Source organism: Theobroma cacao, chromosome 4, assembly GCF_053813885.1.
Source record: "Theobroma cacao isolate CCN51 chromosome 4, ASM5381388v1, whole genome shotgun sequence".
NCBI lineage: Eukaryota > Viridiplantae > Streptophyta > Magnoliopsida > Malvales > Malvaceae > Theobroma > Theobroma cacao.
In genome coordinates, this window is record NC_142642.1 from 9,416,734 (window position 1) to 9,433,046 (window position 16,313).

The 16,313-nt window shown below is 34.8% G+C and overlaps 1 protein-coding gene across 3 annotated transcripts; it reads left to right on the forward strand.

Annotated features, from left to right (window-relative positions):
• Positions 1-507: 507 nt before the first annotated feature.
• Positions 508-9,566, forward strand: SNL2 (SIN3-like 2). 3 transcript variants are annotated; one of them, XM_018119806.2, is made up of 24 exons: positions 508-852; positions 964-1,039; positions 1,561-1,779; positions 1,856-2,036; positions 2,117-2,215; positions 2,383-2,556; positions 2,657-2,927; positions 3,556-3,692; positions 3,832-3,907; positions 3,995-4,024; positions 4,251-4,444; positions 4,532-4,686; positions 4,928-5,055; positions 5,158-5,412; positions 5,771-6,430; positions 6,577-6,665; positions 6,877-7,497; positions 7,585-7,685; positions 7,783-7,921; positions 8,001-8,153; positions 8,327-8,490; positions 8,686-8,797; positions 8,964-9,123; positions 9,216-9,566. In XM_018119806.2, the coding sequence occupies exons 2-23, from the start codon at positions 966-968 to the stop codon at positions 9,090-9,092; spliced, it is 4,161 nt and encodes a 1,386-aa protein (XP_017975295.1). In that variant the 5' UTR covers positions 508-852; positions 964-965; the 3' UTR covers positions 9,093-9,123; positions 9,216-9,566. The 3 variants fall into 3 exon arrangements, with proteins under 3 accessions (XP_017975295.1, XP_017975297.1, XP_088661484.1); XM_018119808.2 differs by having other exon boundaries at positions 6,589-6,665; XM_088805358.1 differs by having other exon boundaries at positions 6,592-6,665.
• The last annotated feature ends 6,747 nt before the right edge of the window (positions 9,567-16,313 follow it).

Consider the following 16,313-nt stretch of genomic DNA (forward strand, 5'->3'; position numbering starts at 1 on the left):
TAAAGATAGTCAAAATTCTAACGGCTTTTGCTTGAAATTGCATCTAAACAAAACTTAAATCTCATATAGCACGCGGTAAGCCATTAAAATAGAGTTACATAATTAAAACTTAAATATCATGCAAGCGGATTTTATATAATCACAAAGATAAATGCGATAAAATTTATCCAAAATATTAAAAAAATTTTTGTTTCTTCAAATTGATAATAAAATTACAGAAATCAAGAAAACATATTTTAAACTTAATATTTTTTATTTGTATAAAAAGGAGAAATACGATGATTTAGAAGGTGAATTTTGGTGTGGTAATAGTATAATATAATAATAGTAGTATGAAAATCAACCTCTGCTCTTCGGGAACCCTAACTCACAAAATGTAAAAAGGCCGAAAGCAATTTGGTTGGGCCAGTAGTGACGGACCGAAAGGCCATGGTTGAAAGCTAACTAGAAACGAAAGCCCACTAGTACACCCTACAGAAACAAAGAACAAAACTCATAACTGTGTTTCCCAATTTAGAACAGAGTCTCTCAAGAGAACCCCAAACATAAGCAATTTCTCTCTCCTTCGCTTCACACCAGTTTTCGAAATACCTTTTTAATTTTTCTCATTCAGATTTTGACTCCCCCCCCCACGTACCAAGTTTCTCTCTTTGCCTCTTCTCCCTCTCTCCCTCTTTCTCTTATATATTCCGCCCTTTCAATTCTTTCTCTCTAACTCAACCGAACCCAAAAAAAAAAGAATAAAGAAAACGAAAAAGCAATTCAAAACAGAGAAGATCGAAAAAAAAGCCAAGTGGTTTGGTTTTTTTTCCTTGTGTCTTCCCCCTCCTGTAAGATCTGTTACAGAGGAAAGTAAGTTTCCTTAACCCAATTTTTTTAAATGGGTTTCTTTTTGTTTCGTAAATGATTAATCCTGTTGTAAAAAAAATTCACTATTTTTTTCTTTTGGTTTTTGGTTTACAGGGATGAAGCGAATAAGGGACGATATATATTCCGGTTCTCAATTTAAACGTCCATTTGGTTCTTCAAGGGCTGAATCGTAAGTCGTTTTGCCTTTTCATTGCTCTGTTTTTACAATCCTTGTAAGGCTTTTTCGTCGAGGGTTTGTATGGTTGTTTTTGTATGAAAGTTTGCTTTTTTTGGTAATCTGGGTTGTTTTTTTTTTGATTAATGGTTGGTTATTTTTGTCATCTTTAATGGTTTTTTTTTTTTGGGGGGGTGAGGTTCGACGGGGAATTTCGTTGAATTTGCATGTGGGTTTGTTATATTTTCCACTTGAATTGAGTGATTTGTTAATGTTTTGACTTGACTTGTTTTGCTTGGATCATGTTGGTTTTTTTGATCGTGGGATCTTTACTCTAGGTTGCATTTACCTCTTGGTTTTGTAATATGTAGTAAATTTACTTCCAACAGAATGTAACCTTTAGGTCGTTTTTAAGAGTAATTATCTGTTGAAAGAAAATTAGGTTTAGGGCAAAATTTTGAAGTTTACTATTGGTGTTGGTCAAATGGTTATTGTTCTGAATTTTTTTTTTTTTTTATCATTTTCTACCTATGAAGCTATGGGCAAAACCAAATGCCAGGCGGAGGAGGAGGAGGAGGAGGTGGAGGCGGAGGTGGAGGCATTGGAGGGGTAGGTGTAGGAGTGGGAAGTACGTCACAGAAACTGACTACAAATGATGCCTTAACGTATCTAAAGGAAGTGAAGGAGATGTTTCAGGATCAAAAGGAGAAGTATGACATGTTCCTTGAAGTCATGAAGGATTTCAAGGCTCAAAGGTATCCTCTTTTGAAATGCCACATTTTTTGTTGCTTTAAATTACTAAATTTTCAATACATCTTTTGTCTTCTGCAGGACTGACACGGTCGGTGTCATTGCCCGAGTGAAGGAATTATTTAAAGGGCATAACAACTTGATTTATGGATTTAATACCTTCCTGCCAAAAGGATATGAAATAACCCTTGATGAGGATGAGGCTCCTCCAAAAAAGACTGTTGAATTTGAAGAAGCAATCAGTTTTGTAAACAAAATAAAGGTGATATAATTGTGCCATAATATTATGCCTTACCAATGTCCATGTTTATCCATTTTAATTTTATGCACTTTGCTATGCAGAAACGTTTCCAGAATGATGAGCATGTTTATAAATCATTTCTGGATATCTTGAATATGTACCGGAAGGAGCACAAGGACATAAATGAGGTCTACAGTGAGGTAATATGTCTTCTTTTGGTTGCATCTTATGTTTGTTGTCTCTTTGGTACTAATCTTCTTTTGGTTGTTTCCTATATTTGTTGTCTCTTTGGTGCTTACTACATTTTAATCTCTTGGAAAGTTTATTTTTAGAAAACATTACTTGTTATTTGTTTCATTGTTTTCAGGTTGCTGCTCTCTTTGAGGACCATCCAGATCTGCTTGAGGAGTTCACAAGATTTTTACCAGATGCTTCAGCAGCGTCTTTGACACATCAAGTTCCATATGGTCGAAATTCAACTCAGCGTTATAATGAGCGAAGCTCTGCTACACCTACCTTGCGGCATATACAAATAGACAAGGTAACTCTTCTATTTTTTTCCTTTTACTATTTATGTTATTTTCACTTGCTATTAATTTTGATGTGTTTGTGATATGAAATAATGATTATCTTTCTATCAGCAACGTCGGAGGGATAGGATTACTTCCCATGCTGATCGGGATCTCAGTGTTGATCGTCCTGAACTGGATGACGACAAAGCAATGATGAAAATGCAAAAGGAGCAGAGAAAGCGTGTGGACAAGGAAAATAGGGATCGAAGGACTCGTGATCAGGATGATCCTGAGCATGACAACAATAGGGATTTTAACTTGCATCGTTTTGCTGACAAAAAAAGATCTGGAAGGAAGGTTGAAGGATTTGCTTCTTATGATGACAGAGATACTTTAAAAAGTGAGTCCACCAACCTTTTTGACAGCATTTTGGACAGCTTCTATTTGTTTATAATATGCAAGGTATTGCTTTGTTTTTGTTGAATATTTTGTTTGTTCTTTTGCTATATATTGCTAATAAGGTTTTTTTAATTTATTCTTCTGGATGCTTCTCTTCATCAATCATTAGTGTGATTTACTGGTGAGAATGAGCTTGTAGTTGTATTTGATGCAGATGTGAGATATGTTTACATGATGCTGGTTGCTATTTTTTTAATGATGGTTTTGACTGTAACGAGGCTGTATAGGCTTCCAATACATGTTTCCTGTGATTTTGAAGCAATCTGCAGTTGGGAAAAGCAATCTGCAGTTTGCATCTTGATGTTCCTAGCAAACTCAGCTCTTAATTGTTTTTTATTTGCTCTGCTGGGGTGTTGTTGAGGGAAATGCCTATATTTCTTAGCCTGAGTGAAAAACTTGTGCTAGCCCTTTGATTTTGTTTTCCAAAATGATTGTTAATGAGCCTTTGCAGCTAGTCTTTTCAAGTTCTCAAATATTTTGTCTTGCTTGTGTAATGAGATTGAGATTTACGCACATTTTCTTCTCCTTCATAACCTTTTAACTTTTAGGTTTTCATATTCAAACTGCAGGCATGTGCAACCAAGGGTTTGTATTCTGTGAGAAAGTTAAGGAGAGGCTATGCAGCTCAGATGACTACCAGGCATTCTTAAAGTGCCTTAATATTTATAGCAATGGAATAATCAGACGGAATGATTTGCAAAATTTGGTATGTTTTACACCATCTCTAGCTGGTTTATTTGACTTTTCAATTCTACAATCTACTTATCTTTGTTGAATTATCAAGGACATGCTCCATCTTCTACCTTTACTGTTAGTTTAATTACTTTTCTTTGTGCCTATGTCAGGTGACTGATTTACTTGGCAAGTATCCAGATCTTATGAATGAGTTCAATCAGTTCTTGGAGCATTGTGAGAATACTGGTAACAGCTGAAGATATATCAGTTTTGAGTTGATTTATTTTGTTTATTTATTTTTATGGCTGTTTCTAATCTAAATGTCTCCTGCAGATGGGCTTCTTGCTGGTGTTATTAGTAAAAGTATGTAACTGATAGCATCCTTTTCTTTTCCATTTTGTTATAGATTTTCATATTCTTTTTGGCTGTTTTCTCATTTATTGTATGCATGTGTGTGGATAGTTTAGTCTTATAGGATGCAAATTATTATATATATATATATATATATATATATATATGTGTGTGTGTGTGTGTGTGTGTGTGTGTATCATATTTGTAAATTCCAATAAGGTTTGCCTGTCTATTGCAGAATCACTTAGTGGTGATGGACATGCATCCAGGCCATTGAAGTTAGAGGATAAAGATAGAGAGCAGAAACGTGAAATGGAGGGAGCTAAGGATAAGGAGAGATACAGGGAGAAGTATATGGCAAAATCCATACAAGAGCTTGACCTTTCTAACTGTGAACGTTGTACCCCAAGCTATCGGCTTCTGCCTGATGATGTATAAACTTTTTATTGTTTTTTATGCTTGCAAATTATGCAAGATTTTGTATTGACTTTGATTTTCTTGGGTGCTCTTGTCTCTCAGTATCCAATACCTTCAGCAAGTCAGAGATCGGAGCTTGGTGCTCAAGTGCTGAATGATCATTGGGTTTCTGTGACTTCAGGAAGTGAGGATTATTCTTTTAAGCACATGCGCAGAAATCAGTATGAAGAAAGTTTGTTCAGATGCGAGGATGATAGGTATTCCTCTGGTGTCCCAGTACTACGCGTGCAATCAATATAGTGATTACTCTTATTTGTATCTTCTTCAGTTTGATTATTCTCCGATTACAAATTTATTTACTGCATGTGAATGCAGGTGAAAATGAGTTTTCAGAAGAAAAATTAATGTGCACTAATTGATTATTCTATTTTTTTATACCCGTGGAAATTCTAGATGTTATCTCCTTTTAGCCATAACAGACTTCTTGGTTGATGTTAGATTTGAGCTGGATATGTTGTTAGAATCTGTGAGCTCAACTGCCAAGCGTGCTGAGGACTTGCTGAACAACATTAATGAAAATAAGATAAATATGGATTCTTCAGTTCGTGTTGAAGACCACTTTACTGGTTTGTATACATTATTAGATCATCAAATCATATGTTACTTTCTGCTGTGTGAACATTATTCATCTTTTTAACTTTTGGCCTCTCCTGAATCACTTACTGCAGCTCTAAATTTAAGGTGCATTGAGCGTTTATATGGTGACCATGGACTTGATGTGATGGAAATATTACGTAAAAATCCTGCTCTTGCATTACCAGTCATTTTAACTCGCCTGAAACAGAAGCAAGAAGAGTGGACAAAGTGCCGTGCAGATTTCAACAAGGTTTGGGCTGAAATTTATGCGAAAAACCATTACAAATCACTTGATCACCGCAGCTTCTATTTCAAGCAACAGGATTCGAAGAACTTGAGTGCAAAATGTAAGTAGAATTTCCATATGCAAAATGCTGCATTTATCTGTTTTGGAAAATCTGGTTGAAAGATTGAGGGATGATTTTAACACTTTGTTCTAATATTTTGTCTTTATGAGTAGAATTAGAACCCATATGGTGAAACCATTTAACTACATCTTAATACTGCTCTTTCTGTTGTTGCAATATCCGGCTGAAGGATTGAGGAAATATTTCCATTCGTACTGAGTCCAAAAGTTTGTTAAATTCCCAAAGTATGATTGCACACTATTCTGTGGCTATTGAGGATAGAATGTACATTTCTATGCTCTTCTATATTCTTATATTGTGCTTGTCTAGTCTCATGGATTTATATTTCTAATTGCAGCTCTAGTGGCTGAAATCAAGGAGTTGAAAGAGAAGAACCAGAAAGAGGATGATGTTCTTGTGGCTAGTGTTGCCGGTCACAGACAACCCCTAGCTCCACACCTTGAATATGAATATTTGGATGTTGACATTCATGAAGACCTGTATAAACTTATAGAATATTCATGTGAAGAGATGTGCTCAACCAAAGAACAGTTAAATAAAGTTATGAGGCTCTGGACCACTTTCTTGGAGCCCATGTTGGGTATTCCTCCTCGACCTAATGGCAGAGAGGGTACTGATGATGCTGGTAAAGTACAGAATCCTGCTGTAAACTGCACCGGATCAAGCATTGCTGAAAGTGATGGCAGCCCTGGAGCTGATGCTACTATTAATTCTGGGCAACAAAAAGCTCCTAGTGATGGAGATGAGAATAGTTCACCAGAACTAACTAATTCTTGCAGAAATAGTTTGACAAATGGGGAAACTTTAGCCAAGGAAGAACGCTCAGGTTGTGTCTCTAGGGATGATACAAAGGTAGAGAAAGAGATCAAATTTGTAGGTGATAAAAGGCCTGGAATTAACATGCTTACCTCCATTGAAAAAGTAGGCAATTCCATAGCAGCCCTTGCAATTGGAGCAGAAAATAATCACAGCAGAAACAATGTTGAAGGGGCATCAGGTTTGTATATCAGAAACAGTTACATGACAATAGTTTCCATGATTTTGTGGTTCATTAACCTAGTTCTTTTTGTTTTTACTCTGATTTTTATTATCCATTTCTCTCCAAAATCGTTTTGCAATATTGAGATTATTTTGAATTTCAAGGGTGTGGTGCAGCAGCATCTAGACCTAGCATTGCCCCTGGTGAGGATCATGAAGCTGAAGCTAATGCTGATCTTGTACATTCATCAGAGGTATGCATATTAACTACTGTATTCTATGTAGCATGGCTGAAGCTGATATCACTAATTGGTTTTGGTGAAATGTAACAATATTTGGCTTCTTTGGGCCTTGCTTTCCTTGTTTATTCTGCTCACCTCCTCCTTGCTAAGGTGGAAAAGCCAGGAGGTTATCTCTCTGATTTTTAGTTGTAATATGCTTATGTGAACTTCCTTGGTACTTTAGGGTGGTGATGCAGCAAAACATGCTTTATTAGTAAATGGAGTACCTACAGATGGCTCTAATGCTGGTAGATATCATGAAGAATCTGCTGGGCCCTCCAAAATTGAAAAAGAAGAAGGTGAATTATCACCTAATGCTGATTTTGAGGAGGATAATTTTGTTGCCTATGGTGATACTGGTCTAAAGGCTGTGCCAAAGGCAAAGCATGGTGTTGAAAACAGACAGTATCGGTCTGGAAATGGGAAAGAGTTGCATTGTGAGGATGCTGGAGGAGAAAATGATGCAGATGCTGATGATGAGGATAGTGAAAATGCCTCAGAGGCTGGTGATGATGCATCGGGCAGTGAGTCTGCAGGTGATGAATGCTCCCGTGAAGAGCATGAAGAGGAAGAGGTCGAACGTGATGAAGTTGATGGTAAGGCTGAGAGTGAAGGTGAAGCTGAAGGGATGACTGATATACATTTTGTGGGAGATGGCATGTCCTTGTCATTTTCAGAACGTTTTCTTTTTACGGTGAAGCCTCTTGCAAAGCATGTATCTGCAGTTTTACCTGATGAAGATAGACACAGTTCTTGGGTTTTTTATGCAAATGATGATTTCTATGTTCTTTTCCGACTTCATCAAGTATGTAGGGTTTCTAAAACATTTGAGTTATTTCTTTTTCTTTTTACAATTTAATAAATATTCTTCGATCTTTGGATTTTCCTTTAGATCCTATATGAAAGAATACTGTCAGCAAAAACAAATTCGACAGGTGGTGAGATAAAGTGGAAACATTCAAAAGATGGTAGTTCTTCAGATTTATATGCCAGGTGATTTACATTTTAATTTACTGTCAATTTTTGTGCTGCACAATATGAAGTGTCTGATGCATTCTAATTTGGAAAATTTCATTTGTTTGCAACTCAGATTTGTGAGTGCACTCTACAGTCTGCTTGATGGATCTGCTGATAATGCAAAGTTTGAGGATGAATGTCGGGCTATAATAGGAAACCAGTCTTATGTGTTATTCACATTGGACAAGTTAATATATAAATTGGTTAAGCAGGTTTGCTTTCTTTGATGGTCTTCCCTAATTTCTTCCTCCTTTTTCCTGCAACTGCTCTGAATTATAGTTTTTAATGCAGCTTCAAGCTGTTGCAACAGATGAGATGGATAATAAGCTTCTTCAATTGTTTGAGTATGAAAAATCCCGGAAACATGGGAAGACAATGGATTCAGTGTACTATGAGAATGCACGTGTCCTTCTTCATGAGGAGAATATATATCGATTGAAATGTGTAAGTTTGCATATGTCCCTCTACTATGACCCCTTTACAAAAAAAAAAAAAAAAAAGAAAAGAAAAAGGGAACAGATTAAGGCACCTCTTTCTGTCTCTATATATGTTTGTTTAAAATAATTCTTGATTGTTGGACCTCTGTATAATTTTTTATTTTGGGTCCTTTTTTGCAGTCATCTTCGCCATCTCGTTTGTCTATTCAGTTGATGGACAATGTCATTGAAAAACCAGAGGCATTTGCTGTTTCCATGGAACCTAATTTTTCAGCTTTTCTGCACAATGATTTTCTTTCAGTCTTTCCTGGCAAAAAGGAGCCACATGGCATTACACTAAAGAGGTATTAGCTGATAACACTAGGAATCAGGTTTCCTAGGTTTGCAATTAATTATGATCTGGTGTTAAAGCTAAATGTAGCAGGTGATGCTTGGTTCTTTCAGCCTCACTTGTTATTATGATTGTAGGAAAGGAAAGATTTGGAATATGCCATTAAATAACTAGTGCTTAATCTGCTTTTCTTTATTGATATTTGCAGAAACAAGAGCAAATATGCAGGTCTAGATGAATTTGCTGCTACTTGCTTGGCCATGGAAGGTGTTGAAGTGGTTAATGGTTTAGAAAACAAGATAGCTTGCAACTCATACAAGGTATCTTGCTGTTATTAATATCTGGTTTAATCTTTAGATTTCTTTTGTTCATGGCCATTAAGGACTGTAGACGCACAGTGTATTCATAGCACTAAGAAATCGCTCATGCACGTGATGTTTACCTTGGGTCTTTTTTCGCTTATGATCTTCTGTATTATGTTGGCAGATTTCTTATGTGTTGGACACAGAAGATTATTTCTTTCGTAGGAGGAGAAGTTCATCACAATGCAGATCTTCATTTAATAATCAGGCAAGAGTACAACGGTTCCATAGATTTTTATCCGCTTCGCAATAATTTAGCATTCTTTCTCGGACAGGCAGAAAAGGTAATACAACGTTCACAACTTGTTTGAATTACATTTTTCTTTGAAAATTTTCAGAGATAGCTTAACGATGATGCTTTTTGTAATGCATGTAGAAGCCCATGGTGCAACCAGACCTTGAAAGGCTTTCGAAAAAGGGCACATTTCTTGTATGTTCATAGTTGATGTTAGTTGGCCATTCTAGTACTGAAGAAGGGAACGGTTAGGAAATGGTAGCATATTACAAGATCAGATGAGCCATTATTGTGTAAATAGGGGTTGCATGTTATTTTGTAAAGAGGGAACAAGGAAAAAGGTTTTATTTATTTTTTTTCCTGTTTAATATAAGTTTTGTTATTGACAGGTGACATGCCACACCTTCACTTGAAATAGGATTGAAGTAACTGAAAAGTTCCCACAATTATTAATCAATCATTTGACAAAATAAATAAGGAGAATTGCTTAAATTGGAGAAGTGTTAAAATTATTCAGCCATTAAAAATTTTGGAAAACTATATGTAGCAGGTCCCAAAAGATGAACACTACTCAAATATGTGACTTAGTTAATAGTAGATGGTTAAAGGAGTTTGTTTTTCTTTTTGAAATTGTTGACATCATAAGGTTAATATGTTTAAAGACAAAGTAAAAATGATTTGCGGGATAAGCAAATGAAATCAGTAATTAAAACAATTTCAAGTATAATTATCAACATTGTATGATAAGATGTTAGTAGTTGATATGTATTAATAGGTGTATTGTATTTGATTAAATATCGAAAGTGTATCTTACGATACATGATATGTATTTTACGAATTATTTTTTATTGTTTTGAGTTGAAATACGAAAAACTATTTTTTATGAGTTCTAATAATTTAGATTTTAAATAAAAAAATACTACAAAATCGAATTTTCTTTTGGATTTCAACATGATCGATGTGAAGACTTGATGGTGGATATCAAATCCACGTGAGTCTCATTTCATTCATCATCACTTAGCTCATCATTGGAGCTTTCAATTCCATCACATAAGCCATACTTAATATCATAACCTCTTTACTTATATACACATAACATTACATTATGTAAAACATGTGCCATTACTTATAATCAGCATTTCATATAAATTTCATAGTTTGCCACCCTGTGGTCACATTGTCTTACACTAGGCATTCATATAAGGCACATCCTTATGTTATAACATGTACCATGTACTCATACATGGGTTATACAACTTATCCATTACCTGCCAACATATGGCTACATTAACATGCGCTGGACATTTCTTTTGTCTCATAAATCACTTATATTTATACATACAAGGTCTCTTGCCCAATAACATAACCTAACTAAAAACTAACTACCAATGGAGTGACTCTTAAATGCTTTTGTCATTGAGCCTAACAAATAAACACGTAAATCCCTTGCGCGTCCGTATCTCGGGTAGCATTAAATTTACAAAACATGAGAGTTAAAAATGTGAATACAATTACTTAGTGAGGAGATATAAAGGGGAACAAGTAACAACTCAAAAAGTTTATAAACCATGTCATTTCTTGAAAACGTGCACGTTTTTCTATGCAAATCTGTGATGCATTTGGGATTCCACCCAATAAAACTTACTTGTTTATCTTAAACTCACCCATTAGTGTCATTCATAACTCCAACTTCTTGCTAAGCTTGTAACTTTGAAACTATACACTATGAGATGCCAAGGGAGTAAATGGGTAGATTTCTTAAAAGACTTAGAATCTTACCTAGCTTGTCTCGATACCTTAGTCTAATATGCAGAATCTTATGCACATGTTTCCATTTTTGGGCCATCCAAGCCTTTCCTATACTTATTTTCTTCACCTATAGCCTTAGCTGCCATTTAATTTTCTTGGTTCTCTATTTTAGTACATAGACTTCAAAACATACATTAAACAACTCATTACATCATCATCAACAGCATATCACAATGCGCACATGAATCATACTCTAATGGTATTTCTCTACCCCACTGAGGCCATGCAAATTAAGTACTTCGACCTTTTCTCTAGTGGTATTCTTCCACCCCACCTAGGCCGTACAAATTGGGTCCTACGACTATAACACCCCTGATCTTGATATTAAATATATTTGATGTAAACTAAGCTATTTGAGTGAGCTAAATTGAACTTTGATGTATATGTTTATGAGCTTAAGGGTGTGCTTACGTTTATATAGAGAAATTACAATGAAATATATAAGTATGTGAAGGCTTAAAATGATGTTGTGCATATGTTTGGAACATAAATGATGCAATGTAATTGTTTGGCACGTAGATGAATATAACATTTGAGCTAATTATGCTAAGTTTTGATTGATATAGTATGTGACATAGAGCATGAATGAGAATTGAATTGTATGATGAGTTTATGTAATGATGTGGATCATTTCATGATGAATTAAGATGAGAATGTAAGTCAGAATTGATAGTGAAGTTTGAAATTTGAACTTAGGAAGCTTGAAGTGTTGAAGATATGCAATATGGAGGAAATGCATCAATACATTCCCTCATGTATCAATACATTCTTGGTAGGAAAAACACAAAGAGACATTCTCTATAATTTCTATCAATACATTGTCCAAATGTATCGATAGATTTGGATCAGGGGACATTCTGTGAAAAATATATTGATAGATTTTCCCAAGCTATCCATACATTTTGGGTAGAGAACATTTTGCGTGATTTCTATCGATATATTGCCTCATGTATTGATAGATTTGAGGGAAATCTGTGAAAATATATCGATATATTTACAAATGCATCAATATATGCATGAAAATTTGTAAAAAAAGAAAATAAAATAAGACTTTGGGCAATTTGCCCATTTGAACACAAAAGGAAATAAAAGCTCTCTCCATTGCCCTTAAAAGCCATGTTTCCATATATGATTTTGAAGTTAAAAAGAATTGGATTTGAGCTTAGAAAATCAATCTAGAGGTAAGATTAAAGCTTATCACTGATTGATTGTCAATTTCAATGGTTTATGATGTAGAAATTCTACGTTCCAGCTTTGGTGGTTGATGGTGCTTGAAACTATTGGAGATTTGGAGTTTAAATGAGCCAAATTAGCATTTAAGGTAAGAGTTATGCACATTGTTTAAGAATTAAAGGAGTTTATGCTTGTATGTTGAATAGCTAGAGATTGAACTATTTTGCAAAGCTAGAATTTAGCTAAGAAGTAGAGAATGACTGCATAAATAATGATTATTTTGCATTGTTAAATGTTAGATGATAATGGGAGTAAGAATTATGCACATTCTCTAATTGTTGAGTTGCTTGAGTTGAAGTGAAAACATTGGCGAGCTGCAAGTGCAAGTGTTGATAAAAGGAGCACTCGAATTATCAAAATGAGTGGGAATTTCTATGATTTAGGAGCATAATGATTAGGTGTTCCTGTGTGTGCTTCTTATAACGAAACAAATGTCATGTATGATGTGTATATGTTATGTGTCTAGAAATGTTGTACCTAAACTAGTAAATGCCTATGAAAAAAAATGTGTAATGCCCAGAGATACCGTGCTTAGGCTAGATGTTGTCAATGTGTTTATGAACCTATGCTATAAGGAAATGATGCATGATAATTGACGTTCTTGGAAATGAAATTATGCTGGTGATAATATTAATGTGAATGATGACTGATTCTAGTATTTGAGAATTGTTGTTTATATGAAATAAATGGATGTATTACTATGAAATGTAAGTGCTTATTGAGAGGACCAATTATATGTACACAATGTATGATGTAGTTGACACTTACACGATTACCGCATAAATCCTATGAAGAGTTATGATCACCCATAATGTCAATTAAGTATGTTTCATCCAAGGATGATTTCGGACTATTATATGTTATAAGGTTGAGTGAGGTCTTATCCCTGTGACTATGTTCCCTTGCCTGTAAAGATGGTGGTATAGTTTTGTTTATGATTCCCACTTGCTGTGCTTGGATCTTTATGCATGTTTATATGTTTCACTTGTAGCGATGGTGGTATAGTCCCACTTGCAATGCTATGATGCCATTTGTTGATGTTATTCCAGATGATGATTATGATACTCAGTCAGTTGTTTTGGCACTAAGCGTGACATGATTTTCGCTAGTGACTACGGTACCAAGCATGATATGATATGATATGATATGTTGTCCGTCTATTGACAACCATATGTGACTACGTTATGTCCAAGGAGGACCACTCTATGATAATGATGATTAAATCATGTATGTTATGCTTCTAGTTTACTATTATGAGATATATGATATGATATGATAAATAGGATGTAATTGATGAAATGGCCTAAAGTAAGGACCGTATGAAAGCATTAACCAAAGATGAGCTTAAACTATGTTTGAAGTGTCCACAAATTGAACATGAATATGAACATTCTTCAGGTCAGATAAGCATGATGTGAAATTAGCAACAACCATGAGTTTGGGCTAGAAATAGTTATATGTTAACAGCGTGTATGGCTACCATGATGATGACAGGATAATTATGATTGGTGATGCCCTATCTGTTTTAACTATGCATAAGTTTTAGCCTACTGTAATGTATGTATGTTTAAAAGATATGTGTAGCAACTATCTCTACACATTTACAATTGATTATATGCTTCCACTCATTGAGTATTAGTATTACTCACCCCTTCAATTATATTGCACAAATAAATAGACACCAAGGTTTGAGTGGCTAGCGACATTGTCTAGACAAACACCTTTTGGCATCTGGTAGGCTTCCCTTATGACATGTCTGCTTCGTTGCGTTAGGGTTATGTTTATGCTTCCGCACCATGTATTAGGTTATGTTTCTTAATTGATTATGTAAGCACTGCGCTGCCTTATATTTTATTTAATGAAATGTTTGTATGGATAAAATGTATTAAGCCAATGAAGGGCTATGTGAATATTATGACTAAGTTTGCATATAAATATGAGCCAAAGGGCTAATGTTTTAAATGACAAGTCGTGTAATATGCTAAGTATGATGATGATGATGATTATAAGGATTTTATAATATGTGATATATGATGTAAGATTGATGCACGAACGCTTGTTTGGGTCACACGGCCTTCATTTGTCAGGCTCATACATCAGTCATGGTTCTTCTGTTTGGGTCGGGACACTGACCCTTTCTCTGATAGTATTCCTCCACCTTACCTAAGCTATGATATGCATCACAAAGCATAATAGCAACATCACATTTCATTTTCATCATACAGCATAACATAATGCCTACATAACATAGTATCTAATCATAAATCATTCTATATCCACATGACATGTAGCTCAGCTACTATGCCTTTCAGTGCACAACAATATAAGTTAATATCAATATATCTACATGACTTGTAGCTTAGCTATCATGCCCCTCAGTGCACATCAAGTCATAATCCATTCATGTCTTAACACATTTACTTATGTGTATACACATTCATCTAATCATGTTCCATTCATAGCTTAACTCATATTTGTGTGCATAAACATTGCATCTAGTCATAATCCATAGCTTAACACATATACTTATGTGTATAAACATGTCATCTAATCATAATCCATTCATGGCTCAACATATATAGTCATATATGCATAACATTTCATCCTAACCTAGGGCTCATACAACATCATAGAAATCAACTTGTTCCTATGCATTTTCTATAAAACCATTTACAACACATACACTTAAAATCTCATTTCATACTTTTCAAATCATTTGGATGCAATATCCACTCACCTAGTGTTACTTGATCAAACCTCTAGTTGCAAGACTTGGTACTCCAAATGCAATCTAGCATTAGACCAATGCATAATAATCATCAATATACTTAATTTTTCATCATTTTCTAATTGAATTCTACCTAGCATCTTGTAAATCATTTCTACCATACTTGGCAATCCTCATTCATACTTAACAACTTATTGGTGTGTCATTAAATCGTAACTTACCTTAGCGTAGGTTATTTATTCCTTTTTCAAGCTCATTTATGTCTTTGGTGAGCCCACTAGCACTTGTAAATATCTAGAATTCATGTATAGTTCATAACATTTCTAGCCCATTCAACTTACTTCAAAGTTGGACAAGATCAAGGTAACTCACCTTACTGTGTTCATTTTTAGTTCAACAATCTCTAGAAAGGCTTTACTCAGCTGAATTCCACTTAATCCTTGAATTGAAAATCTATAAGAGCTTTAAAACTCTCCCAAGGCAGCAAAGCCTGACCTTTCCTTGGAACCAATTAGTAGAAAGGATTAAAATGTGGAGTTATTCACTTTAATCAAGTCTTTTTTTACTGAAACTCACTTGAAATTTGGTTTGAGAAGGTGTGCTTGTGAAAGGTTTGCTATTGCCCTTATTTTCTCTCTTTTTTTTTTGGTGCTTTCTTTTAGAATGAGAAATGGGAATCATGGGGTGCATTTCCCCATTTTTTGGGCATGAATAACAAGGTGTGGGTAGCTTTAGTTTTTCCACCCATGTTGGGCTAATTACCCATTAGTCCCTGCCATTTTTTTCTTTTCAAGTTAGTCCCCCAATATTTTCTTTCTTTTTAATTTGGTCCTCCAATATTTTTTTTCTTTTCAATTTAGTCCTCCAACATTTTCTTTCTTTTCAATTTAGTTTTTCTCCCAAAGTAAGGGTTCAAGATATATATCACAGCTCAAGGATGTTGCTTATTTTCCTTGGAAACTTAGCATTATAGAATCAAGGATTTCAACTATTATCATTGGAAACTTAGCATTACAGACTCAAGGATTTCAACTGTTATCCTTAGAACTCAAAATTATAGCTCAAATGCCAAGAACATCACCATTTGATAATCAAAACATACCTTTAAACTCATCAATATACATGTCAAGGCATAATTATCAATCTTTATACATTCAATTTATCAATTAAGCCAAGTTCCACCATAGGCTATTTCTCTATAATGCTTGCACACTCACATCATGCATATATTCATACATTCATGTCTTATATGTGTACATATGACTATCTTGTCTCAACCATCATGGCATTTAACATACTTGTGCCTTTCAAGTTTATGTCACATGGTTTCTCATCCACCAACTCATATGCACATGTGGCATCATACCATGTCCTCAATAAATTCAACATACTTGAATCACAATTTGCTATAACAGTTCTTAACATATATGCATGGATGAAATCACTCATAAACCACATGTACATCTGTT